The sequence below is a fragment of the Acromyrmex echinatior genome, chromosome 5 (genome assembly GCF_024713525.1).
Source record: "Acromyrmex echinatior isolate Ae372 chromosome 5, ASM2471352v2, whole genome shotgun sequence".
Classification (NCBI taxonomy): Eukaryota; Metazoa; Arthropoda; class Insecta; order Hymenoptera; family Formicidae; genus Acromyrmex; species Acromyrmex echinatior.
In genome coordinates this window covers 5,125,772-5,152,510 of record NC_141856.1, presented here as the reverse complement: position 1 = coordinate 5,152,510, position 26,739 = coordinate 5,125,772, and the positions used below count along the sequence as shown (strand labels likewise).

Below are 26,739 nucleotides of genomic sequence, written 5' to 3'. Positions count from 1 at the left end.
GATCGCTTAAGTACGAATGGTCTTGTAACTTCTCGGTAAGAGGAATAAATAGCTATAAGAGTTCGAGATAAAAATTATTTTAAAGTTTATATTAAGCAAAGGACAAAGCATTGTTAATATGTACGGAACGATAGCCGAGTCATATCGTACTTAACACTTGTGCGAGTATTGTGTTCCACAAAAGTCTTTTTTGTGGTGTGTGACGTCGCAATTCCGGGACAGTTGCAACAATATCAACGTTAATTACATCTTCCTTCTATATTATACGTTTCCTTTTATATTACATACAGAAAAAATCTATTTCTTCAAAAAGATATGAATTAATTAGTTCAACGATAAAACAGGAAAATAAAAAGAAATTTATAAAGCTTCATCGAATTATGCTTTCCTAATCTTCAATAAATCAGAGATTTGTTCAGTCACACAATTTTAAAATTTAAAAACAAATCTTAACTTTATGAGATTAGATATACAATTTAGGAGAGAAAATTATGCATGTCAACTGTCTTATTTGAATTTATTATTCTTTTACGTTGTCAATTATACAAATTAAACCATGTTATATCTTTTGTTCCTTTTTTGCTTTGACATCTTTGAATATTGATGTCTTACTACTAATAAATAAAAATACTCTGAAAAAAATTCTCATAAAACATCATAATATTTTTAAGAAATTTTTATATTTTAAATTTATAAAGGTTTTTGAAAAAATAACTTAAACTTTTCTTTAGATTTTATAAGTTTTCTTCGGAAATTATAAAGTAAAAGAATATTTCAATTTGTGTAAAAAATTGAAAAAAATTGAAAAAAAATCATGCAATTTGCAATATGCAGACTATGTTTTTTTATATCAATCAATTTATTTCATTATTTATGCATAAAGGTACAATTGCAAAAAAATAAATAATTTAATAAATAAAGATATTTTTTAGTCCAATTAGACATAAAGTAGCAATTTTCAAATGATGCCACAGCAACATCTATCCATTTTTTTTTATAGTTTTTCCTAAGGAAATTTTTTAATATCTCATAATTTACAAAATACCATATATATTTCATATTTCAACCAATTTGACCGAAACCATGTTTTCCATATGATTAATGCAATGTTTTTTTCTAAAAAATTATTAAGTCATACAGAAATTTCTGAAAAAATTCTGAAACAAATATAGAAATATTATGAGAAATTATATTTTTAAAATGTATAAAAAATTATTAGAAAAATTCTGAAATATTATATGAAGAATTGTAAGTAAAATTCAAAAAAATTATATGAATTTAAAAAAAAAGTGGAGGAAGGTTTGATAAATGCTAATTGATGTTGATGTACCTGATCCCTAAAAAAAAAGAATTAAAAAATTTTTACAAAAATTGGTGATCTCATTGGAAAAATTTCGTAGGCAGGATACTTATCTTTAAGTATTTTTTAGATCCACCGTTCTACATACGAAAAGCGCGTCCGTTCCGTACTGCAAAGCTAGAATGTCTTACATAAAAAGTGAAAGTATTAGCTGGCGAACAAAATCGTCTTGCAGGACTAGCGCGTACGTATCAAATTGTATGCGAGGAACGTTGAAATTGTCAACCCTTTCGTTTCTCTTCAGCATTTACATGTTAGACTAGCTTAACTAACAATTAACTCCACTAATCGTCTACTTGTTATCGCGGACACTTTATCTAAAACGTTCGTTTATCTCCTGTTTCAAGCAAATGCACGAACTCAAATCCAGTAAAAATATTTGCAAGAATGCCGAAGAATTCTAACACGATATACTCTTTTCACTGTGAGGTTGTTACATTACATAACGCCGTGCTGAAAGATAAGAAATAATGATCTTTTCGCGCTCAATCTATCAAGTGTATTATCAAGCATTGAATTAATTTAAAATGTATTGCGCGAATAACGCGATGACTGGTTAAAAAATATCTAAAAGCGTCTAAAGAAACCTCTTCAGATGTTCAAAAGTACGTTTTGAAGTAGCGTTTTGAAGCCTTCTGAGATTTTGTTATCTTTCGGCGCGGTTAAGATCTCAATATTTTTCGTGTCTTCAAGTCTCCATCTCACATATTTAAAATGAAAATTCATGATGGTTTTTTCATATACACGTTAGATCAGAAAATTATTCTAAATATCTCTAGCTCTTTATTCATTCCAAAGTTTGCCTAGAGATTATTAAGATATATTAATGCTCATGGTTTCATTGTCGCATAAAACACGTAATAAGAAGTCAATCCTTACTACAATATTTAAATCGTAATTTGACATATCTCGCGTAAGATAAAAGGAAAAAAAAAGTTGGTCAATGTCGATCACAAAGCGCGTCGTTAAAATCTCGATTGTTTAATAGATAGGAGACTTTGTCGAAAATGTTAATTTTCTTTATATAGTCTATATGTAATGTACCGTATAAAAATATCTCTTTTTCAGTTAACCTGTAGCGTTACTTAGAAAGCATCCGATCTTCAAAATCAAAGCCATACGTAGGAAGAAGGGAAATTTTGACGAAAAGAAGACTGCTATCTGTTTCTCGACAGAAAAATATCAGTCTCTTTGACAATAGAATAGCAATGAACCATATCACTATTGTTCTTTAAATGTAATGGCATTCGTTCGTATTTCAATGAGATGCAGCGTCATTTCATTTCAGGCATTCTTATTCTTGCATATGGAATATATTCTTCCATATAGAACATACGTATTTGTCGTTGTCGTGCGTGAATTTATGTTATGCGATCTGATCAAGATATATGATTAGAAGTGTCTCAATTGTAAAACCGAGTTCTAAGTGTCGCTGCGAAATATATCTCAGGATGTTCTACTCTTTTACGGACTATGAGTTTCATTGCACGTTTCACGCATTAATCTTAATGGCTTTGATAGCGCTACATTTATTAATAATTGGGTAAAAGGAGCATATCTAAGTAATCACAAGGTATATGATATATTATGATTACGAATTATTGAACATTGTATCAAATTTTATATTCACTTCTTGTGGTTGACAATAAACTGGTTTTATAAAAAAAGAAAAAAGGAGAAAAAATATCATCAAGATTGTACATTTAATACGACGGTTAAAAAAGAGCCAATGAGTATCTGGTTAATATAAATAACATGTGTTGCTGTACAAAAAGAGGTTTATACAGTATTATATATTTAAACTTCACTTCGGATATCCCCAAGGGTCTTTCTTTTGATCCATTAAGACGAGAGAAGATTCACAGATCTTTTTAAACACCTCGCGTAACTTTCCCTTTGAAAATACCTACAAGAACAACGGTATATAAATATACTATTTATATTTCTATAAAATTAATATCTAAATATGTTATAATTATTTTATTGTTTATACGTACTTTGTATAGCTGATATTGCTCGGAAGCAAGTACATCAGCCAATTGAATGGAGCCGTCGTGCTCGTTCATTTCCGACATAACCGAATGTAGCAAAAGTGTGACTTTAGGAATACAAAGCTCACGCAGCTTTTTCAATTGGTGTTCTCTAAGTTCATCTTCGGGCGTGCACGATTCGTCGTTACTATTCTTCGAATCGACGAGCCAACCACCGTCGGGGAACAATAAAACATTAAATAATAATTGTTTCACAGCCTGAAACAAAAAGAAACAAGCATTCATATATTCATATTCAATTTTGCTTACGTTGCGTACATTTTGTGCGCAATCACATTTTTCGCGTACCTTCGTATGATGCTGCATAGTAGATTTCCATCTTTCGAGTTCTAAATTGTACTGCGTCTTTCTGTGATCGTACGCAACCTTTTCAGTAAACGTAGCGTATGTGGATAATTCTTCTGGTGGCGTCGGTTTACCGTGATGATAATGAGAAAACCATTCGCCAAAACCTTCCTGAGCGTCAAGATATGTTTTATAACAAAGATATTCCCTTATTGCCGCAGCAGCTTTCTTCGACAAGTTATTAGTTATCGTAAGATTAAGCGTGCAGTCTATAGTTGGATACTCGCTCATAACCGATTCAATTGAATCTGATGGAATCTATACAATATACAAAAACAATTATTCAATTATACACTAATAAAAACAATTTATTACAGAATTATAAACTGCGTTAAAATTTATAATAAAATTCATATAATAATTATAATTATTTTAATTTTTACCTTGTTAAATGCTTTTCGAGCCGCATCGATTTTTTCGTTAGTCAAAAAGTATCTAATGAGCGCGTTTGTTTGTCGTAAAGCTTCTTCTCTCTGACTTTGATAGAAAATCAACCAATCCAGACCATTAATCTTTTCCATGTCCGCTTCAGTGATAGTTCCCTTTAAGTCTATTGGGTCGGATTCTATGTCTTTCTTACGTATGTTTTCTACCACCAATTTTGTAATTGCTTCTACATTCAAGTTCGCGTCTTCCGCTGCACGCAAACATTTCTTGCGCTCTTCATGCTCTTTAACACTTTCTAAGTAAGAGGCATAATTAATTATTTGATCCTCTTGTGGTAATGTAGCTGTGTAGAACGCAATTAAAGTCGGATCCCCCATTTCAATGAGAACGCGAACATATGCCAGCAAAACTTTGTCTTCTACTTTATCCTTTGTACTTTTCCCGATTTGTCTGAAGAATAATATTAGATGAGCCAGAAATCTAAGGAACTGCGAGTCACAGGTCCCGACGTCTATCATACTTTCAATCTCTTCCATTAACTTCGGTATTTGATCTAATATTATATATTTTTGAATTAAATGATCAGGTTTGTTAGATTGAGCACGTATTATTGGATTTTTCGACGCGTGTAGCTCTTTGAACGCATCTTCCAATGAGATTTCATTTTTCCAATATTCTTCCGGCATAATTGTATAAATTTTTATCATCATTAATCTCAATGCTGATTCGACTTTGATATCTAGAAGGCTCTTCACGTAACCCCACAATGCATCTTGCCAAGAGGATGCTATTTGAAGTAATAGTTGGACATTGCCACAAAGACTTGCATATATAGCACGATAAAATATACCTGCGATAAAATTGTAAAATATGTATACATAGAAATAATTATCTTTTGTATATTTAGTTCAAATAAACAATTGAATTTAATCGATAAAATTAATTGATATAAAATTTCGGCATTTTAAAGTATTTAAAAATTATTCTAATAAAGTTAACTCCAATAATTTACAATCTTTTTTCAATAATATATTTTGATAATATTAAATAAATAATTACCTATGCGTTTATCTTGCGACAATTCCCAAGCACATATTTTCCAAAGACTTCTATTAGGATTCCCTTCGATTGGTAATTTAGTGTCTGTCAATGGATTACTATAATTTGGATCATGATTAGGAATCCATCCTAATAAAGATGCGGCTCTCCAAGGTTGACCACAATGCATGGCTAATGCTTGTGCTTTCTGAAGACGTCCACAACGTACCTATAATACACATTGTTTTAAATGTAATTACATTTTTTTCATCCTTTTAATTATTTTTATAACATTATGTGAAAAGATTTGTTATTCAAATTGTAATTATAAAAATATAATTACTTTAATTCTCAGTACCCACAAAGAGTTAGTGTAACCCCCCGATTTTCATAGTTCAGACGTTTTTTTCCGATCCCTTTTCATTTATTGCAAAATATTTTTTGTGCTATGACATTCTACGACTTTCTAACTCAAAAATTCTTTTTTTCAATTTTCAAACGATAGATTAAAGAAAAATTAGTTAAATTGATGTACTACAATCTGAGACATAAGCAAAAGAAAACGCTGGGTTACAAATACTCGGATGTGGGTAGATAGGAATTTTTTTGAGATGTGGGTACTGAGGATTAATTATAATAATTAAATGCGTATAAAATCAATTGTTAAAAAAATAAGCAAAACAAAGATCTTAAAAGGTATTTAAAAATAATAATTTTAATAAATCACAAATAATTTCAGTTGAGACCAAAATAGTCTCTATATATACCTCTATAAACATTCGTTTTTCAAGCCTGGCATCATCTTCTCTGTCCAAATCATGTAATGGCCTACCCTCTCGTATCGGTGCATCAGGATCTAAAGACGATACCAGTGGTCTGGATGAGCTGAATGCAATTCCCAAATTTTGATTGTGCAACTGGTGAACTGTATTTTCCCAAGCTACTGTTTTATCAGTAAAGAGCTCTATGGACGGACATTTATCCGCTTGATCCAGAGCATTTTTTTCTAACCAATCAATAATCAATTGATATTCTCTGATATAACTCTCAGACTTATATAAATTTTCTATAACATCTTTCTCAGAGATATAATTATTGTTTGTTGGTCCATCATGTTCCATTTGTGTAGATAAGCCAGCGCTACTTATACGATTCTGATAGAGGCAATATATCAGTCTCCATGTGTTCCTTTCACTTTCTAAAGAAATTTCTTCTTCTGCTACTTCTGTATTCTCAACTTTTGATTGCATACCTGTTGGGACAGACAATAATGTTTTGCTTAAAACTTAATACACTGACATCTGCTACGGAATGATTAAATAAAAACAATGTAGAAAATAGATTACTGAAAGTCAAGCGCGGAATTGCAATCAAATTAATAACAGTATCACAAACTTTATTGTGTTTTCTCTTTAATTCTCAACTAGTGCACTATGTTTGATTTTAGAGTATATGCGTGTGTTACCCCGATGTTTTCAATCATGTATAATATATTTTTACATGTAATGCACAGAATTTGAACAAATTTTAGGGAAAAAAGAAAACAAAATGTTTTAATTTGCAAAAAACAAGTTTTTGAAAATTCATAGTTTCGAAAACTGTTAGAAAGATTATTCTAACGGGATTTCAAACGTAATCGAATATACTTTGAAAAAAATACCATTCGATTATTTTTAAAAAAACATATTTTTTAATAACAAAATAATATAATGCTTGAATATATGTACAGCAAAAACAATAACTTTCGACAAACGACCAATAATCATATCGTGATAGAATGTTAAAAAAAATCATTTAATTAATATAAAATTTAATTATAAGAGTAAAAATTCATACATATGTTTTGACTCACAGAGCTTTTATCGGTTTGTTACTAAAAATTCCCCTAGTTACATATTTTTGTTATATTAAATTCAACAATCTAATAAATAAAAAACAACCGTGGAAAATTCTCATTTAACCCTCGGAACCAACTAGACTGGTAGAGACTTAATAGTGGGGATATAAAACTTTTTTTATCCTTTATTTTAATCTATTTCATCCTTACTTGTAGGTAAATGCTTAGTGCTATTATATACAATCCAGGTCTACCTAGTCTTGCCATAAATTCTGTTAATAGTTTAAATGGATAGAACAGAAAAATAACAACAGATAGACTCAAAATTATACATATATTTTGAAAATAGAGGAAAAGGCTAAAACCATCTATTTTTTATTCGAAATGTCCATCTTTGTTCATCATATACATTTACGTAAACGTTGGAACTATTCATCGATCGATTTATGATCTCAGAAGAATCTTAGTTGCTGACATAATGAAATGCTTGAGCGACTCCAAAACGGTGAGGCTTCTTGCAAGCTATCTCTTCCAAAACGTTTCACATTTTATAGTCTAGCGAATTAAAGTCCGGATTCCTGGACAGCCAATCGGAAGCTTAGAACATTGTTCTCTAGCCATGCTTGCGTCGTTTTCGCCTTGTGTGTGCAGGCTGAGTCCTGCTGGAAGGTCCAAGGCTGACTATCGAACAAAGTGTGACTAAGAAGCTTAACAACAGTATCAAGGACCATATTTTGATCAAAACAAAGATGGGAATTTTGAATAAAAATTAGATGATTTTGTAGCTTCTTTTTCTCTACTTTCAGAATATATGTATAATTTTAGATATATCTGTTGCTGTTTTTTTTTGCTCTATCCATTTAAACTACTGACAGAATTTATGGCAAAACTAGGTATGTAACCCAGTACTTCAGCTGAGTTAAGGGAGGAATCTTATGTAACACGTTAATAAAGTAATCCTTTGAAAATTTTTTTAAAAGAACCAATCAATGAAACTTTTTGAAATTTGTGGTATATTTTGAAATATGTTTCTAGATATAAAAAATATTTTTTCATTAAGTCATAGTAAAATAATGCATACATCAAGAAGTATTAAAACATTCTCTTGAAAGCTCCAGTGTTGGCCATTGCAATTGGCATACAGTATAATACCTATTGTATTTGAAGATAAGTCAAAACGTTAGTAATTAATTTCATTTGGTAAGTACATTCAAAAATTGTTTGCAAATTATATCTTACTGTCTTATAAATATATCAACAATTGCAGAGGTATTTTATATTTGATTTATTCTTAGAATTATAAAGCTATTTTGATTTTAAGAACGAAGCTGTTTCCATTTTCAATACCTCTCATTATGTCCAGTGTGTCGGTACAATTCTGTATGAAATCTGCGATGGTATCAAAGACCTGCGCCTTCGAGAAGTGCGCTTGCACACTCTGTAGGAAATCATAGTAGAGCTTGGATTTAGCCTCTCGCCACGGCTCATTCGCCTTCAGAATCGCTCCGGTCGCTGTGCTGTCCTCCATCATCTCCTTAATAGTAATGTCGTTCCTCTCCGAGCGCATCATTATATCGCGGATTTCGTGAGGCGCGAGGGTTAGCGAAGTATCAAGCTCCACATTGTAGAGCTTGGTTAGTCTGATTCCCGAGGTCTTGTCGGCCAACCCCGAGCTGTGTGTGTCGCTGAGCATCTGTCTATCATCAGCATCCTTTCGCGACTGACCGGTTGCCTGTAATGATATCCTCTTCGGAGTGGTGCTCCGTTGGCCGCTTAACCTCAAAAATGTTCTCCGTTGACTATTCTGCTGACTTAACAGACGAATCGATTGGTCGAGATTCTCTTTGACATCACTTAACGAATCCATTTCCCATCTGACACGGTCTATCAAGAAATCTCGATTTGGCGATTTGAAAGTATCTAAAAGGTGAAAATAACACACTGTGCAACACGAAAAGTCACTCTCTCTCTATCATCTCCATCAAACATAATACACCGGTTGACCGGTGTCACCGTCACCGCTACAATGGCACATGCATGCAGTGTTACCAACTCGAATTGTCGAAATCCCATTAGACGGCTCTTTATTTTCCATTAAAAATTACTAAGATACAATTTCATGGTCTCGTTTCATGGTATCGCAGCGATAAAACCTTGTATCCACTGGTGTCCACGATGCTAGAAATCGGTCCGAGACTTTATTCGTATATACATAACTGGACAAAACCTCCGGTTGTAAAAATTATCATTTTAAATCGTTTGTATTTCATATGAAGAGTTTTGAAGTGCAAATAAAAATATATTTTAATATATAAAAATATAATTGAAACTGTATTACCTGTTTCTATTTCTGTATTGTTTTTTTATTAGACATATTGCATGATTATCTTGATTATTGCATTTTTTAATTAATGGAGAACATAGTTGCATACGTATCATCTCATAATCATGCTTGATGGTATCTTCATTATCTGATGTCAGTTTTGTTAAATTATATATAAAATTAAACTTAACTTACGTTCAGACATTTCACAATACTTTGAAGGAGTGACGGTTAAAACCTACAATAAAATAATTTCTAATTTTTATATTATGTTTCAAAACCTGATACAATTATCCTACGACAATAGTATTTGAGGTCTATTACAGAGAATAGTGCAAAGAATTTTGTCTTGCAGTGTTAGTTGCTCATCCATCTTGTTGATCGAATAACAGAAAACGTATAATGGAATTATTCGAATGGATTCCAATTAAAATAATTAAATTATTTCCTACATTTCTATTGTGTTTTTTAAAGAAACTGTAGGAAAACTAAATAATTCCGATCGGAACTCATTCTAAACAATTTCATAACGTCCTGGAATATCAAAATACTAGAGAGACTACCTATCGTGTCTAATGGAATTTCCGTGACCGTAGCATCTGTATCTATATTTCGATCAAATATATGATATTTTAATATTTAATTAAAAATGTCTGGACTCACAAATGTTTTTAATGGTACTTCATAACTCTTCATACGAAATACAAACGATTTAAAATGATAATTTTTATAACCGGAGGTTTTGTTCGGTCATATACATACGAATCGAGACGTCGGATAAAGAAAAAATTGATCAATCGCAATGGTCATTAAATTGTCCAAATGTGATTTGCTAATTTTTTCTCTGTCCAAAATCTCGGACCGATTTCTAGCATCGTAGACAGGCTTAAGCTCATGACACATACAAAAACGTAAGGTCATAAGACGTAATCAATAAGGAAATCGTAAGATTGGATTCTGGCTACTGGTCTTACGATCTCTATCGTGATTGGACAATTCGCTTACTGATTACATCTTTTTATATATGACATGGGCTTTATAGAGTACGTTCCGAATTTCGCATAAAGCGCATAGACTGCACAGAAAGTCGTTCCAAATTAGCTATTGCGCGCTTCGAAAGCGTTTCGAAAGTTTCTACGAATTCCCCAGATTGTACTAATTAATTGCTGAATTCTTATTACTCCTCCCAGCGCATCCTTATTACTCCTCCCAATCCTTATTACTCCTCCTATACGCTTCATGTGTAATTCGGAACAAATATTCGTAGTACTGTGACTGTTAAATAGATGGGAAATCTTTCTAAGAACTCTTATAAAAAGAAAAACGAATATTATGTTATGGAGAAGCCTTGAAAGTTATTTTATATTACAATTAATTTATTTTATTACTTAATAATTAATTACGAATTTTTAAATTTAAAAGTCAATCTTTTCAAAGTTTAATGTTATATTACGTTATTATATTAAATACTTTTAACTAACAATTAAAAATTTGTTATATAATAATATGATATATATTATTATATTATTGAATTGTAATATAATAATATAGTTTGAAAAATATTTTTAATTTTTAATACAATATTTTTATAATTTGCAATTAATGATGTTTGGGTGATATTTCAGCATAATAACAAAATTATAAAAAAAATATAGATTATTCTAAATTATATTGAAAAATAATACGATAAATTTGGAGACGATTTATTATCTGGATCATAAGTTATTTTAATAAATAATAGTACCTATAATTTTTTATATTATACGTCTTATATGTTATTATTGTGTCCATTGTGCATTATATTTAATCCTTACTTCTAATTATTTCATGTCTATAAATTATAGAAACAATTCCTATAAATTATAGACATTGACTACGTTTACACCTTATGTCCGTTTCCACTAATGTAGATTAACTTTAATCTCAGTTCAACTTTCTCTTCGTCTTTTTCTAATCTTTAGACCTAGAAAAAGATAAGTTGAACTGAGATTAAAATAAATCTATATTGGTAGAAATGGGCATTAATCGGGTTTAATAATATTCGTAGTTAGAAACTAACCAGTCATTCCATTTTTTAGAGGAATACAGTTATGAGATTGGACAGTTCCATACCTACAGATGTTATGAAATCCGATTAAATGTGCCGTGTAAACGTGATCATTAATTTCTATTCTTCTATGTTTAGGTCCTTTATTGGGTTATACACAAATCAATATATGTATACAAGTCTTAATACTCAAAGTGAACTTTCTAGCAGAGACACAAATCACACAATGACAAGAGTCTTTCTTATCTTTGTTTCTTACTAATTTTTGAACAAGGATAGGATGACTCTTGTGTCAATTGTGTTTCTCGCTGAAAATATTTTAAATGTATTAATGTAATATTTTACTGCTGCAAGTATTATTGCTGAAGTAATATTGTAAAAAGAAATCTTCGCAATGTTTCTGCAACATTGTATTGCAACATGCAACATTAAAATGTTGCAGCAATGTTGCTACAAGCTTCTGTGCTGTACGAGTGACATCGCTAATATTATCGAAGATATTAAAACATTAGAAATCATAAAAATAGAAAAAGTATGGAGGAAATATGCAGCTTACTAAACTGTTTAATAAAACTTATTTGCAATAATAATTTATTGCATTTTACAATTATTATGTATTTTTTACCTCATTGCAAATCAATTTATAATTTATTTAATTACATCCTAAGCACACTTATTAAAACTACTTCAAAAGACGTTCTGGCGAACATCCTTAAGATATAAGGATATCCTCTGAATGTTCTTTGGAGCGTTCCTTGAAGATTTGCTATTATTAAGGAATTTAATAAATTTTTTATTTTTAATCTAAAATTTATTTTATGTTGATTCTTGAATAACTTAGACTGAAACACTATTCAATTTAATAATGTTTTATCTAATAATTTTTGTTATTTGAGGAAAGAAGTTAGAAGAGAAAGGCTTGTTTTATGCTGAAACGAAACGTGTATTTACTTTCTTATCAATAGAGTTTTGTGTACTAACACATGTGCAAGATAATATTTTAATGTTATCTAAAATGTAATAGACGATAGATGACATTAAAATCTCTTTAATAATTCCAATTATATTTTCTTGCGGAATTTGGTTTCAATCGCTCAATGCTTCTATTCGCCCTTGACATCCTGCATACATTTAATCAAATTCTTTCCCTTTTGGCAACCCTCTCCATCTGAAACAATTTCAATATTTTATTTTATTTTCATTTGAGAGAAAAAATATTTGAGAAAACCGCCATGAGATTACAATATTGATTGCGTTCCGATTGTATTCACTGGCTGGGTTCAGCAGAACCAATTATATTAAAGAATTATTAAGCGCTAATTGATTAATTTTCTCTGCTGAACGCAGCGAGTGCTGAAAATCTATAGCGTAAAGCGTACTATACTATAGATTTACAATACTGGCAGCGAATATCGGAAAGCAGTCAATTCTTTAACGGATAAAAATTGATCTTGACTCTTAAATTTATGTTATACTTACCAACGTCTTTGCATTTGTCACATATTTCATCGATTTTGTCTTGTGGTACATCATGTTTTGACATTTCAGCACGAAATTTGTCCCAATCAATTTTTTCATCCTCTTTGAACTAAAACACAGGAATAGAAATTAATTTCTCATTAATTAATTTTCTTAATATACATTGTATACAGGGTGTTTTGAAATTTGAGGGTAATATATTATTACAATGTGAAGCTTTGAAAAACTAAGTAATAAAAGTGTACACTATTTTTTTTCATAAAGTAAGTTTTTAAATATAAATGTTTGAAATTTGACTAATATTATAAATTGATTAAGTTTTGACTAATTATGAGTGTTAAAAAAGTTATCTATCCGTGTGACAGTATGCATGCAGCGGCGATGTTTTATTTAGTATTTAATACCACTGCACATGTCACACGGATAAATGACTTTTTAACTTAACTCTTATGATTATAAGTTAAACTTTATACTTAAAAAAAACTACAGAAAAAAGCCTTATACTTTTATTATTTAATTTTTCCTGAAGTTTATTACGCTGTAATAATATCATCCTCGAATTTTAGGACATCCTGTATATGTAAAATATAATAGGATCACAACTTACAATTTCGTATTTCTTTAACAAACAGAAATTGAAACAGGCTAGCTTTTCATCATTTTCATCTGATTTCTCTTGGTTTAATTTTAGAAATGTGGCTGAAATTTGAATTATTAATGTAATTATTAATGTAATTATTTATTTAATAAGTTTTTTAATCGTGCAATTAGTTTATTCTTCACTTACCCGGATCAATATCAAGTTCATCCATACAATCTTTTTCATACTGTTCGTATTTTGCGTGGTCTTCCTTTGTTAATTCACCCTACAATCAAATAAGAATATTTGAATATTATAAAATTATTATTATTCACATGTTAACGTTATGTTAAATAATTAACGCATTTTTTAATGTGCCTATTTTATATTTTTAACGATTATAAATTATTTTCATAGTCCTGTGGAAGTTAAATAAATATATTTTGAGAAAGAAATAATAAGTAATCTAAAATTATAGAAAGAAATTAGAGGGCTTTACCAAATACAGTTTTAAGAACGTATGTAAATATTAGTAAGTTTAGAATAGAATTGAATAATGGGAATTAATTATATTAAAAATAATAGTTGCAGAATATTTTGTAGAGAAATAAATTTAATAGATTATTAGCGGAGATACTCATAATAATGAAATAATCTTACCAAGACGGCGACGAAAGAAACGGCGAGCAAGATAACAATTGTTTTCATTTTGATTTATCGTTTCAACACGATGGAATACAAATCCGTGATCAAAGAGTTACTGACTAATCGCAAGCTAGTGTCCTAAGTTTTTATAGTTTATGACATAATGACTCTCCTTCTCTAGCATCATGCGTGGGGGAGTATCCAAATTATATTTGTTATTCTTTCAGGTAGCATAAATCATAAACAATGAATAACAGCAAAAGTAGCATGTTTTAAGTCATGAAATTCTGCTTATAATATAACAAATAATGAATATTAATAACAGGATCATTTTTTAAACATTTGTTATATGTACAGAGTTTGATAAGTAACGATAAAACTCTCGCATAGAGGTAGAGCGAACTAAATTGAAACGAAAAGTCCTCTACCATTTTGCAATTTTCGCAATAATTAACACGATATCAATTATTAAAAATCACCAAACATTGATTTTTAATAATTTTTTTTCAAGTATTATTAACTTTACCAAAAAACAGCAAGAGACAAAAATTGTTTATTTTCTTCTTGTAAAAGAAAATCTCTAAGAATTTTTTCAAAAGTTTTTATGTACTTTTTAGTACTGTATTTTTTTATTGATAACTATTCCCATACAGCACAGAATATTGAAGCAATATTGCAATATTGCAGATTGCAATGTAAGAGATATTACAGAAAAATAAATTAACAATACGCCTGCAAAATGTCAGTAATATTCTACAAACATTGCAAAACTGTAATTCTTTAATTGTTACAATAATAGAAATATAAATTTTTACAATATTTATGTAGTACAGTTTTTTAAATTAACAGTCGTTTTTATGATATAATAATTAATATAATTTATTTTATATTTAAAAAAAAATTTTTTGATCTATTATTTGACGACTATTTCATTAGCTAAGTTTTATATTTATTTTAAATATGAAATTAAAAGATTGTATAATATCAAGTTTGGATACAATCAATGCATCATTATCAGATAAGACGATAAACAATTAAGCTGCTGAAAACGATTTATCGAAATATTAATTATGTGAACGATGATGTATTTATGCCTGATGTGAACGCAAGAATAAATCGCCTGAACTTTATTGATAAATTTCATACCATCATTTTTTAATCGATTTCAATTGACTCGAAGTGGTTTCGAATTAAAAAGAATCACTGCGATTAACTTAATCCATGATTAACTTACCAAGCGAATTGTATTATTATATTAATGTATTATTATATTAACAGTTTGTTTGGAGCACACACATAACATACTTTATCCTTACGAATAAATTTATCCTTTAGAATATAATATTTATTGGAATATTTTATCATAAAAAATTGCTTTTGGAAAGCACATATCACTAGAAATGTGATTTGTAGAAAAATTAAAGTTAGTGAGATATATGTACAGAAATAATTTTTATTTTGGAGTAAAAAATTTATCCAAACACATTACATTATTTGCTAGAACGCATATTACGTATATACGTTATATTTTGTTGCAATATAACAAAAAGCAGACATCTTAACATTGTTGGAATTTTGCAACAATGATTCATCAACAATTCAGCAACGTTCGCAACCACCATGCAATATTGTAATGTTTCATTGAAATCATTCTGCAATGTTTCTGCAATTTTTCTGTGCTGTATGAGTTATATGTGTAAGTATAGGTTTAAGTATATGTATATGTTTAAGATATTCACCAAAAACAAAAAATAAAAATATTAAATAAAAAATCTGAATTTTTCCAATTATAGTTAATTATTACAAACTTCCATAAGTTGTAAGATAAAAAACTCAATGAACATGAATACTGAGACTGTACTCAACTAAATAGTTCACGTTATATTATAAAATTTCAGAAATAAAAGTGCGCATTTGTATCGATAAAAGCGTGTTCTAAATATGCCTGAATTTTTTGTAAATTGAATGTAAAGAGGCGCAATGGAAAGAGAATAATTGCTTTATGACATAAGTGGTACTGAATCTAAAGTTCTGTGAATATTTTATGACTCATTGTCAGATAATGATGTCACCATTTATTTACTTTGATAACAAAATTATAAAATGGAATAAAAAATGCGTATATTTTCTTAAAAATTAACACAATGTCATGCCTTATTTCGAGCTATAATTCAATTAACTTAAAATTAATATAATTAACAAACGTTTCGGCTTACAAAGCCTTCTTCAGTGCTATAACGCAGAGATACAATCTTAAATTAACGAATAAAGAATAACGGATACAATGAAAATTTAAAAACTATATATGATGAAGTGTCACAGTATAAAAAAAATATATAAAAGAATATAAAAAAATATTTAAAAAATATAAAAAATTCGAACGTCAATAAATATCCCGCCAGATGAAAATAAGAAACATTTGGATAAATAAGAAACATTTTTTGGATACTTCAGTCAACAGTAGATTAATTATGTTCATCGATAAAATAGATTTATCAAATTCCTCGGTTGAGATCAAGAATCCAGTTTATCACAGACTCGTATCAAACGATTTGAGAATTCTTTAATTATGAGTATTTTATGATATTCTGTAGAACAAATAGATTTATTAAGATAATATATTATTAGAAAAAAGAGGTACAGAATCAAATAATAATTTACGGTAATTTATAGAAAATACTGTAAATAATCTAAACTTTCAATCAAAGATCCAGTTAAGTTAATGACTGTGCTCGTTTGAAAATTAACTAATGTGAAATGTAGGTCAAACAAAAGTAAAGTCAATAAAATCGAATGTAAAAACAAGTCTATTCAAAACTGTGACTATTTATGTTCTCGTATATCGTCAAATATGTTAAAATAAGAGTTATTCAATAACTTAGTATCTTTCATTAAATTTAAATCGTTTTTTTGTTCTTTGATGTGTATCATTTCAGAAATATTTCTTTTACGATAATTCTTTTCAAAATTAAGAATACTAACTTTTTCCCAATCAAAATCATGATTTCTATGATACGTTTCGAGATTATTGAGTACTTGAACTGGTTTAATTTTATATTATTGCAATGTTCTTTAATTCTTGTCTGCAATTGTCTCTTCGTTTGACCAACATACGATGCATCGCAGATATTGCAATTTATTTTATATATGACATTATTATTTTTATGATGTTGATTTTTGTCTTTAACTTTAATAAATTTATTAAGCTTGTTTAAGCACCTATAGCCAATTATGTTTTTGAATTTATTAATAGACTTAGTAATTTTATTAGAAATAGATCTTATATATAGGAAAACTATTATCTCTCTCAAAACTTCATCAGTGTCAACATTATCTGAGCTGATGTTATTAATCATCGTGGATTTTTTACAAGCCAAACTTTCCTTTTGTTAATGTAATAAAAAATCATTCCTAAAGGATAACCATTATCTTTCAAATTCTCCATTATAAATTCTATGTTCTTATTATAAAATGTAGAATTTGACAATAAGATCGCTCTATCAACTAAGCTATATATGGTCCCTATCTTATGACATGCGGGATGATTCGAATAGAACGATAAATATCTGCCGAGAACGTTTTTTTATGGTACCAATTTAAAATAATAGTACTGTCTTTATTGATAAATCCAAAAAAATTCAGACAATGGTAATAATATATTATCTTAATAAATCTATTTGTTCTACAGAATGTCATAAAATACTCGTAATTAAAGAATTTTCAAATCGTTTGATATAAGTCTGTGATAAACTGGATTCTCGATTTCAACCGAGGAATTTGGCAAATCTGTTTTATCGATGAATATAATTAATCTACTGAAGTATCCATATGTTCCTATCTTATTTTCATCTGGCGAGACTTATTGACGTTCGAATTTTTTTATATATTTTTTTATATTCTTTTATATATTTTTTTTATACTATGACACTTCACCATTTGTAGTTTTTAAATTTTCATTGTATCCGTTATTCTTTATTCGTTAATTTAAGATTGTATCTCTGTATTGTAGCTGAAGAAGATTTTGTAAGTCGAAACGTTTGTTAATTATATTAATTTTAAGTTAATTTAATTATAGCTTGAAATAAGCCATGACATTGTGTTAATTTTTAACAAAATTATGTTATTGCATAACAATACAGGTTTATACATCTCACTTTTAGTGTGAGTTAATAAGACTCATTGTCAGTAAAGCACACTCTCGAGCTTGTGCAGTTTTTAAAACTCAATCGAATTTCATTTGATAGAATAAATAGAAACGTGCATTCAATTGAGTTATGATGTCAATAAATGAGAATTACCTAAACTTTTGTGTAAGTGAAAAGCAACTAACTACCTATTACAAATTTTCTTTGGAATACATATGAAACAAAGAGAGAATAAACAAAGCACCACAGAATAATTATGAAATAATCTGATGGTTTATATAACGAATGACGTATACACAATGATAACCATTGACAATAACAAAGAATAGAATACAAAATTTGACATTCATCGAAAAAGTGCGAGATGAGATTATATTACTGAGATTATTAATAATTTAACGATGTTTGAGCATCATTAATTATATTTTTAGCTTATCATATTGATGTCATTAAAAGCTATATTTCTAACTGTACGTGTTGATTAAGACATGGAATAAAAATACGCGATTTTTCTTTTTTTTTCTTAGAGGTCATTAAGTAGAACTACTTCCTGTTAAAAATTCGTTCGTATAATAAAGAAATTCTCTGTTTTTCTTGTAATTATTCTTGAAATAATGCCTTATCTAAAGATGGGTATCTGCCGGACGCGTATACAATTTGATTTTTTGGAATTATTGTGGTTACGTCTATTATATAAAGATTGATTATACTGAGAGTTGATATATCTCACTATATCCATACGTACACACACATCACACATTTATTATTATTATCATTGTATAGCTAATTTCCCTTCATTGTAATAAAGTGTAGATGTCCTTCCGCTATCATAAAAATAGTTGCGATATTTTACTATGTAATTTAGTTTACATAAACATTTCATCGTAACGCATAATCATTGTGATTCAAATAAAGATGTAGATATGCAAGAACAGATTACAGTTTTCAAGACTGATTGCTAGATATTTGACACTTATATAAGAATGTTTTAATTAGTTATATGTAACAGCTAATATTATCTAGAAATGTTGATCAAAATATCAGCTATAAAAAACCAATATTAGTTTCAGAGAATTAACAATTTACTGTCAAATACATTCTGAAATTAATAAAAAAAAACAAAGCAAAGAAAACAACAAATAATTTTCGCTTTGTGCATGAACGTGGAGAGGATTCGTAAAACGACTTAGGCTCATAGCGGTCAGTTTGCGAAATTAAATTGAAACAGCGAAAATATTTGCAATCTTTTAATAAATTGGAAAAATGGAAAATAAACAATTAAAAAGAAAAGCAAAATTATATTGTTATGTAGTAAATTGCAAAAATAATTCTATTAACAAGGGAAACACCAGGTCAGGGATTTTGATGCACTTCTTACAGGCTGCTTTTGAGCGAAAAAAAACGATACGTGTCCGGCCGTTTCAGTCATTGGCTCATAGTTTCGAAGAAATCGATTTTTTTAATAATTATTGTAATAATTTGAAAAATGTACTATATAAATAAAAATATGAGTATCTTTATAAACTTCGTTTTAATTTAACATTATTAGTTTTAATTACTTTTTGATTGTAATGATATTTCATGAAATTATATATTAGTATTGTATTATAGATAATAATTAAACACATTCATTTATGAAATATTTGTTATTATCATCGTTATCGTCGTTGTTGTTATTCACATGAATGCATAAATAAGATTATAATGAAAACTATTACAGTTTCTGATGAAATTAGAAATTGGAAATTATGATTAGGAACAAGTAAGACATATGTTTGTAATCTTCTTTTAATTAACATTAATCGAACAAAAATTATTTAAAGAACTCTTGTTATTTAACTCTTGTTATCAGATAAAAATAAAATTAAGTAAAGGGCATATAAGAGTCAAAAACAGTAAAACTTTAATAAACATACGTCAATTTTTTAATACTTATTCTCGATGTCATTATTCTAAAAATTATTTGATGGTATAACATATAAAATGTCTTACAACAATAAAAATTACATGTTTTGATCGAGCCATGTTCAGATTTATTAAAATCGCAGTTGTAACCCGCAGTAAAGTGAAACGATAAATCAAGTACAAATAAAAATAAAGGTAGATAAATTAATCATCTCCGGGTTGACCGACAGAAATTGTTCCCAATCAGCTGCTCGACTGAATGTTAAAATTTCCATGAATCTATGAGTAATATGAAACAAAATAAAATAAGAACAATCCAGACTATTTATTGTAAACGTCAATCAAAATAAAACTCACCGGAGAAGTCACAAAGTATGAAAATGTTATAAATATGTGTCCAGTGATGGTCAGTAACATTCTTAAAAAGAGTCAGTCGCATAATTAACAAACGAGATCGGACTAACACATGTCATGTTACAAAAGATTAGTGACAATTAAACAAAGGCTCGCAAAATTGAATCAATAACTGGTGATGCAAAGTTATATACTGTTTATTATTGGTAAATACGTAATGATTTATATGAAGACCTATGGTCTATCAATCTGTAAATTTAAACTGTTTTCCTGTTTTTTGATATACGTATTAATCATTTCAGAAATTATACATTTACTGTAGCACGGCTCTTCATCCATAATTAAAATGTTATTCCAATCAAAATCATGTTTGAATTATAATTTATACTCGGTTATTACTGAAAGATTGGAATTTTCCAATTAATATGGTTACGGTGTTCCGCAATTCTCGTCTTAAGTGGTCTTCCTGTTTGACCAACATAAGACGCATCGCAATCTCTACAGTTAATTTTATATACTACATTATTTTTATTGAATTTTGAGCATGGAATCTTTTTGAATCTTTTCTTTAATAATTTTTTTAATTTATTTGTGCTGTAGAAAGAAACACTTTGTGTCCTTATTATTAAATCTATTGAATTTCTCAGTGATTGATATTTTCATTTATACAGTACGTTTTTCAAATTATTACAATAATTATTTAAAAAATCGATTTCTTCGAAACTATGAGCCAATGGCTGAAATGGCCATGTTTTTTTTCGCTCAAGAACAGCCTGTAAAAAGCGCATCAAAATCCCTGATCCCATCATCTGGTGTTCCCCTTGTTTAATATTGTAAATTATTTTACTGTTTTCCAAATCGGAGGCATCCGTTTGCTCTTTTACCTCGAAAATCGTTCGATAACTCGCATCTTTCTGCTACATGTTATTTCATCTGCGTTTGGTATTAATATTTTTAGAGCCAATCGAGCTGCTCGATCCATTCCGAATTTAAAAACTGAGCTAATGCAGATTTTCGCGCCTAAATTAAATTCATAACCTGTATATTTATGATAATATAACCAATTGATTCGTTAATACATACATTCATCTCTTTTAATACTTCTATTTTATAAATAGTGTATTTGAACTGCTATAATGTCTGAGTCTACAAACGCTCAAACAAATGCTATCAAATAAAAATTGATGGAATACATTATGTACAATATTTAACGAGGACAGTAAGTTTTTAATTCTTTTCCTCTTTATGAATTTGAGGTTATATATTTAAAAACAAAGAATTTGCTAGTTAATTTTAATCTAAATTAAAGCTTATGCTACACATATAGAATGGAATAAAATCAAACTGTATTAATATTGGGTCATCTAAAAAGTATCCGCGGTACTTTGTCACTAGATATATGACCATCAATACACATCTAGTGACAAAAAACCACGGATACTTTTTAGATGACTCAATATATTAAAGACTCTAACGAATATAAATCAAATGATATAACTTATAAATTTCAAATTGTTGAAATTTATTTTGAAATTTATTTTAATGTAGTATTTTCTTTTAAGAAAATATACCTTGTGTATGAATTTGCTACATTCATGTGTAACGATCTATTTTTAGTTTAGATCTATTTTAAGATTAGTGACCAAAAACCGCGGATACTTTTTAGATGACCCAATAACTATTCCCAGAAACGCGCACCGAAATGATATATATTTATTACTTCCGAGCAAGCGAGATATTGATCGGCTATCGTGCCAACTTCCGTCGCACGGTAAGCATTGCCACGTTCTGTGTGCAGAAGTCATTATTCATGGATCCACAAATAAGAACCAATCGCTTGGTGAATAAACTGCATTTCGAAACTCATCGAAAAAAAAGTGTTGCAACTTTTCTGTGATCGGCCGTACATACAAATGAAATAAAGAGATATATAGTGGAATTTTGACAATCCGTTGGCAACACTGGCCTAGTTTCCACCGAGGGATCAGAATGTAAGAACAATCAATTACAGTCTAGCATTCCCTTGTCGTTCGACTGTAACAGAAGAATATTCGACTGTAATTAGTTGGTTCTTACATTCCCGGTTAAAACCCTCGGTGGAAACTAGGTCAGTGTTGCCACTGACGCCGTATTGTCTTCCTCTTTACTTTGGATTTCGGAGGCAGGAGCCAACAAATAAGAATAAGAATAAGAACGTTAACAATAACGGTTAGATCAAAACGGATCAAAAACAATCGATGGAATGGACAGTGAGGTGAATAGATCTCTCTAAGAATATCTTTACTTATGTATAGGAGTTTACTTATGTATATCCTAGTTTACATCGAGCACTTGATAGCTTGATACGCGCGTTAATAAGTTTCTATTAAATTATCTTAATTTCGACAATTTATTTAAAGAATTGTGTATTAAGGACAATATAAATCTACATGATTAATTAAAGCCATATACATTTACAGGCATCATCAAAATTAAGATAATTTAATAGAAAGTTACTAGTTATACGTGCTAAATGCTCAGTGTAAACAAGGGCTGTGTTCAGCAGAGAAAGCAGCGTTGCAATTGTTGTAAAGCTGTTTTCTCTATTGAATTCCAATTCCAAAATTCATTACTGAAATCGTATAGTATAAGTAACATAAACTGAAGATTTTCAGTGCTGGTAGTAAATTTGAAATATAGTCATGTTTGTTTACATGTAAAAGAGTTGATAGAATTGAAAAAAATTTAACATAAACCATAAATATTTTTTGTATAGACATAATCTTGAAATATGCAGCACAATCCTGGTAATATCAGTTTTATTATGAATAGTTATTAATTATAATTTCATTATTAATAGTTAAGGATAAAATTTATAAGAAATATTAATTAGTAATTAATTAAAAACAGGTAGCATCATTATCATCGTGCAACGATTCAGTTTTTATTGCAACTGATGTTGCAAAATGCCAAGAAGGAAACACATCGGCTGAGGAAGTTTCTTTGCTTCGAGATTTGCAAAGAGCCATCTTGGAAACAACAGAAGAGAATGCTGCATATACAAAGGAGATGACGACTTTATTAGCTAAATTGAATCTTGATGTCAAGACATTACCTAACGACATAAAAGAAGGTTTAGAAAAAGTGTCTTCGATCCTGAAAGCTGAAAAGCTGTTCGAATTTGATGAAACGTCATTGCAGGTGGTTAGAGAACGAAAGATCATAGAAGAAAAAAGGCGGGAGCGAGAAGAGAAGCAGATGTCCGTACAGTACGATAAATTATTTAGAAATTGTACAAAGTTGCAGACAAAACTTGATCATCTTCAAGATGCGGTCGATGCTATCAAGAACTCTATTGATGTTACAGAGGAGGATAAGAATGATGTGTATTGCAATAAGGTTTTCTTGTCTACAAAATTAAAGGAATACCAGCAAGCCGTGGAGAAATTGGAAACAGATTTGAGTGATATGCAAGTTGACGAACTTTATTCGGAAAAAATATTGAATAAATATAAACTGTATCTGGAGAAGACAAGTAGATTAGCAGAACTAAATCAATCCCTCGCTCAATATGAGGATTTACCACCAAACTTGCTGCAAGCTAAATTGCTGGTAGAAAGCAAAAGAAAAGAATATGAAAAGTTAGAACAGATATTTTTAGAAAAGTCTCAGGAGATTTAATGGCATTTCAAACTTGACTATTAATATATATTTTAATATTTACTTTTTGTACAGATGTCATTAATTTATCTTACAAATAAAATTTGTAAAGCAAGAAGAAAAAGTAGAAAAATCTAGAACAAATATTTTTGGAAAAATCACTATTAGTATCAGTCATCATTATCAGTAGTAAATTCGAGTTTTAATGACATTTCCACTGAATAAACTTTAATATATTTTAGTATTGCAATATTCTTTGTACATGTGTCATTAATTTAGCTTAAAAATAAAAGATCATTTATATATGCATATATTTAAAAAAAAACTTGTACAAATCTGCTTTTTAGAAACCATATTTCGATTTTGTTTGTTTCCGTGCCATCCTATTCTGAGACCACTGATTTTTTAGTTCCAGTTCCATGGCTTTAGCTTGATGTGCTAAATAAGTTATCTGATGTTTCTTCTTGGATTGGGAGTTTACCCCACCGCTCTGCATAGACACTGGCCTGTGTACAGATTCTTCTGTTAATGCTTTTACCAACCATTCTCTTTCATCTGGTTTTATGTCTTCCCCATTTATTTCGATTATATCCGCTTCGTCGATTTCCTTGCGTTTTATACCCCGTCTTCCACAAAGATATTCAATTGCTTTTTCATCAAAGGCAACATTGCCTTCCAAATCAACGTTATATTCTTGTTCAGGGATAGGCAATTTTGGACCAACTTCTGCTTTATTCTTCAATAAAATCTCTTCTTTCGGTAGATTTATAACATTACTTGTTAATGTTTTACTTGATTGGCTATTCATTGAAATATCAGGATTAATAGAGGAAGAGCTAGGTGTCTTATGATCTTCCACATGTTTCATAAGTAAGACTTCAGTATTTGATTTATGTACAAGATCATCCGAAGGCAATGTTGAATCTAATTCTGTTGGATTATTGCCTGTAGAATTGTCTGGATCTTCACTTGTGGCCAGCCCAAAGAAGTCTATCGATGCATCTTCTTCATCAGAGCTTGATTCATTATGTGATTTATCTGTAGTTGGGTTTTTCACTTTAAAATCGTTTCGATTTGTACTAGATTTCCTCATTGCGTTTGACTGCCATACATTTGTTTTTACCGCTGCATTCTTAACAGCCTGAGGTATTAGAGTCTTATTGTTTGCTGTCTTTCCTTTTGGCGCTGTCAAGAGGGAGAAGAGTCCACAGCCCTTCTACAATGATCAATAATTCATGAGTTATATTCTATGTATTTACTTTGAAAAAATTTTCTAAACTTACTTGTGACGATTGTACGATTTCGACTGGTTTCTCTTCACTCTCCTCTTCAAGATCCTTAAACTGGAAATAATACAAACGTTCGATAAAATTAAGTACCTAAATATATGTATATATACAGGGTGATGATCCGAAATCTCGCATTCAAAGATACAAGACAGGATACTTTATGTTAAAACAAACAACTTTTTCCTTTAACAAAATCGCTCGATAAATAATTTTTACGATTATTTGTTAACTTTAACCTGTTCTTCTGCAAAAACTACTTATCAAATATAATTTTGCTAAAGGAAAAAATTGTTTTTTGTGCTAAAACAAACAACTTTTTTCTATAATAAAATTACATTCGATAAATAATTTTTGAGTTTATTCGTAGAACTTCAACTTACTCTCCTGCAAAAACTACAAACGCAGTTTTGCTAAAGGAAAAAATTGTTTGTTTTAGCATAAAGTATTATATCTTGCGAGAATTTCGGATCACCCTGTATATATATATATATATACATAAAAACATACCTCCAATAAGGAAGGCACCGATATTCTCACTATCTGCTTTTTTGCTGGTTTTGAGATTTGACTTTCCGTTTCTTTTTTTAACAGAATATCATCTTCGACCTCCTCAACATTTCCCATAAAAATGGAATCTCTGGGCTTTGGCAAGGTATCGAGAAATTGTTGTAAGTTATGCTCCGCATCATCGTTCTCTTCTTCAACGTTTATACTATGTGAAACTATTTTCGGAGCAGGTAAGGATAATTTCGAACTTATTTGTACGGTCACTGCTTCGGTTGCATCGTTATCCGTATTATTCACAGTATTTGATTCTGCGGCCTCGCTCTCTCCGTTTTCTGAGCTCTCATCGCTGCTGTCGTACGCTACAAGGCTCATTTTTTATCAGAAATATGTTTCACACTCGTACTGTGTACATTCGAACGCAACATAACCATTGTTGACATGAATGTATCCAGAAGTACGATTACTTACTGAGCGCTCAGTAAGCTCTTATACCTGTTTGGTCTATATTTTTAGATCTAATGGCATATGCCAATCAGATGCAAGAGCTCACTGACCGCTTAGTGAGCGATCGTGCACCCATTGGCCTAGTTTCCACCGAGTTTAAACCAGATCAGATTATAAGAATCAACCAATTACAGTCGAACAACAGGGGAATGCTCGATTGTAGTTGATTGGTTCTTATAGTCTGATTCGATTTAAATCCTCGGTGAAAACTAAACCATTGACAGATTCATCAAGAATCAAGATCCATGGTGGAATTGATGTTAAGTGTTCTGATTGGTCACTGCATCACGTGACTTAGCAGACA

The 26,739-nt window shown here is 29.7% G+C and overlaps 4 protein-coding genes across 5 annotated transcripts; 1 reads left to right on the top strand and 3 right to left on the bottom strand.

Moving 5' to 3' along the window:
• Window positions 1–2,958: 2,958 nt before the first annotated feature.
• On the bottom strand, window positions 2,959–9,071 carry Nup107 (nuclear pore complex protein Nup107). Its single transcript, XM_011068711.2, has 7 exons — window positions 8,366–9,071; window positions 5,949–6,433; window positions 5,203–5,410; window positions 4,140–4,993; window positions 3,700–4,014; window positions 3,358–3,609; window positions 2,959–3,266 (listed from the first exon to the last, which is right to left on the bottom strand). The coding sequence occupies exons 1-7, from the start codon at window positions 8,883–8,885 to the stop codon at window positions 3,165–3,167; spliced, it is 2,736 nt and encodes a 911-aa protein (XP_011067013.1). The 5' UTR covers window positions 8,886–9,071; the 3' UTR covers window positions 2,959–3,164.
• Window positions 9,072–12,307: 3,236 nt separating this feature from the next.
• On the bottom strand, window positions 12,308–14,236 carry LOC105153708 (uncharacterized). Its single transcript, XM_011068717.2, has 5 exons — window positions 14,108–14,236; window positions 13,655–13,733; window positions 13,475–13,566; window positions 12,868–12,976; window positions 12,308–12,556 (listed from the first exon to the last, which is right to left on the bottom strand). Exons 1-5 carry the CDS (start codon window positions 14,153–14,155, stop codon window positions 12,492–12,494), a joined length of 393 nt encoding a protein of 130 aa, XP_011067019.1. The 5' UTR covers window positions 14,156–14,236; the 3' UTR covers window positions 12,308–12,491.
• An 8,211-nt stretch (window positions 14,237–22,447) lies between these two features.
• LOC105153709 (uncharacterized) lies at window positions 22,448–24,385 on the top strand. 2 transcript variants are annotated; one of them, XM_087406321.1, is made up of 3 exons: window positions 22,448–22,750; window positions 23,252–23,282; window positions 23,386–24,385. In XM_087406321.1, the coding sequence occupies exons 1-3, from the start codon at window positions 22,734–22,736 to the stop codon at window positions 24,154–24,156; spliced, it is 819 nt and encodes a 272-aa protein (XP_087262447.1). In that variant the 5' UTR covers window positions 22,448–22,733; the 3' UTR covers window positions 24,157–24,385. The 2 variants fall into 2 exon arrangements, with proteins under 2 accessions (XP_087262447.1, XP_011067021.1); XM_011068719.2 differs by lacking the exon at window positions 23,252–23,282 and having other exon boundaries at window positions 22,450–22,750.
• Window positions 24,347–26,423, bottom strand: LOC105153710 (uncharacterized). Its single transcript, XM_011068720.2, has 3 exons — window positions 25,932–26,423; window positions 25,419–25,478; window positions 24,347–25,351 (listed from the first exon to the last, which is right to left on the bottom strand). The coding sequence occupies exons 1-3, from the start codon at window positions 26,301–26,303 to the stop codon at window positions 24,479–24,481; spliced, it is 1,305 nt and encodes a 434-aa protein (XP_011067022.1). The 5' UTR covers window positions 26,304–26,423; the 3' UTR covers window positions 24,347–24,478.
• Window positions 26,424–26,739: the final 316 nt, after the last annotated feature.

Excerpts from the sequence above, each read along its gene's own strand:
- Nup107 (XM_011068711.2), bottom strand. The coding sequence starts at position 8,885 with ATGGATTCGTTAAGTGATGTCAAAGAGAATCTCGACCAATCGATTCGT. Across the intron at positions 6,434-8,365 it reads CACACTGGACATAATGAGAG|GTATGCAATCAAAAGTTGAG; the intron begins GTATTGAAAATG and ends CTGTCCCAACAG. Across the intron at positions 3,267-3,357 it reads AGCAATATCAGCTATACAAA|GTATTTTCAAAGGGAAAGTT; the intron begins GTACGTATAAAC and ends TTGTTCTTGTAG.
- LOC105153708 (XM_011068717.2), bottom strand. The coding sequence starts at position 14,155 with ATGAAAACAATTGTTATCTTGCTCGCCGTTTCTTTCGTCGCCGTCTTG. Across the intron at positions 12,977-13,474 it reads TGTTAAAGAAATACGAAATT|TTCAAAGAGGATGAAAAAAT; the intron begins GTAAGTTGTGAT and ends CCTGTGTTTTAG. Across the intron at positions 12,557-12,867 it reads TGACAAATGCAAAGACGTTG|ATGGAGAGGGTTGCCAAAAG; the intron begins GTAAGTATAACA and ends AAATTGTTTCAG.
- LOC105153709 (XM_087406321.1), top strand. Across the intron at positions 23,283-23,385 it reads AAATATGCAGCACAATCCTG|GTAGCATCATTATCATCGTG; the intron begins GTAATATCAGTT and ends AATTAAAAACAG.
- LOC105153710 (XM_011068720.2), bottom strand. The coding sequence starts at position 26,303 with ATGAGCCTTGTAGCGTACGACAGCAGCGATGAGAGCTCAGAAAACGGA. Across the intron at positions 25,479-25,931 it reads CGGTGCCTTCCTTATTGGAG|TTTAAGGATCTTGAAGAGGA; the intron begins GTATGTTTTTAT and ends TATTATTTCCAG. Across the intron at positions 25,352-25,418 it reads AAATCGTACAATCGTCACAA|AAGGGCTGTGGACTCTTCTC; the intron begins GTAAGTTTAGAA and ends TGATCATTGTAG.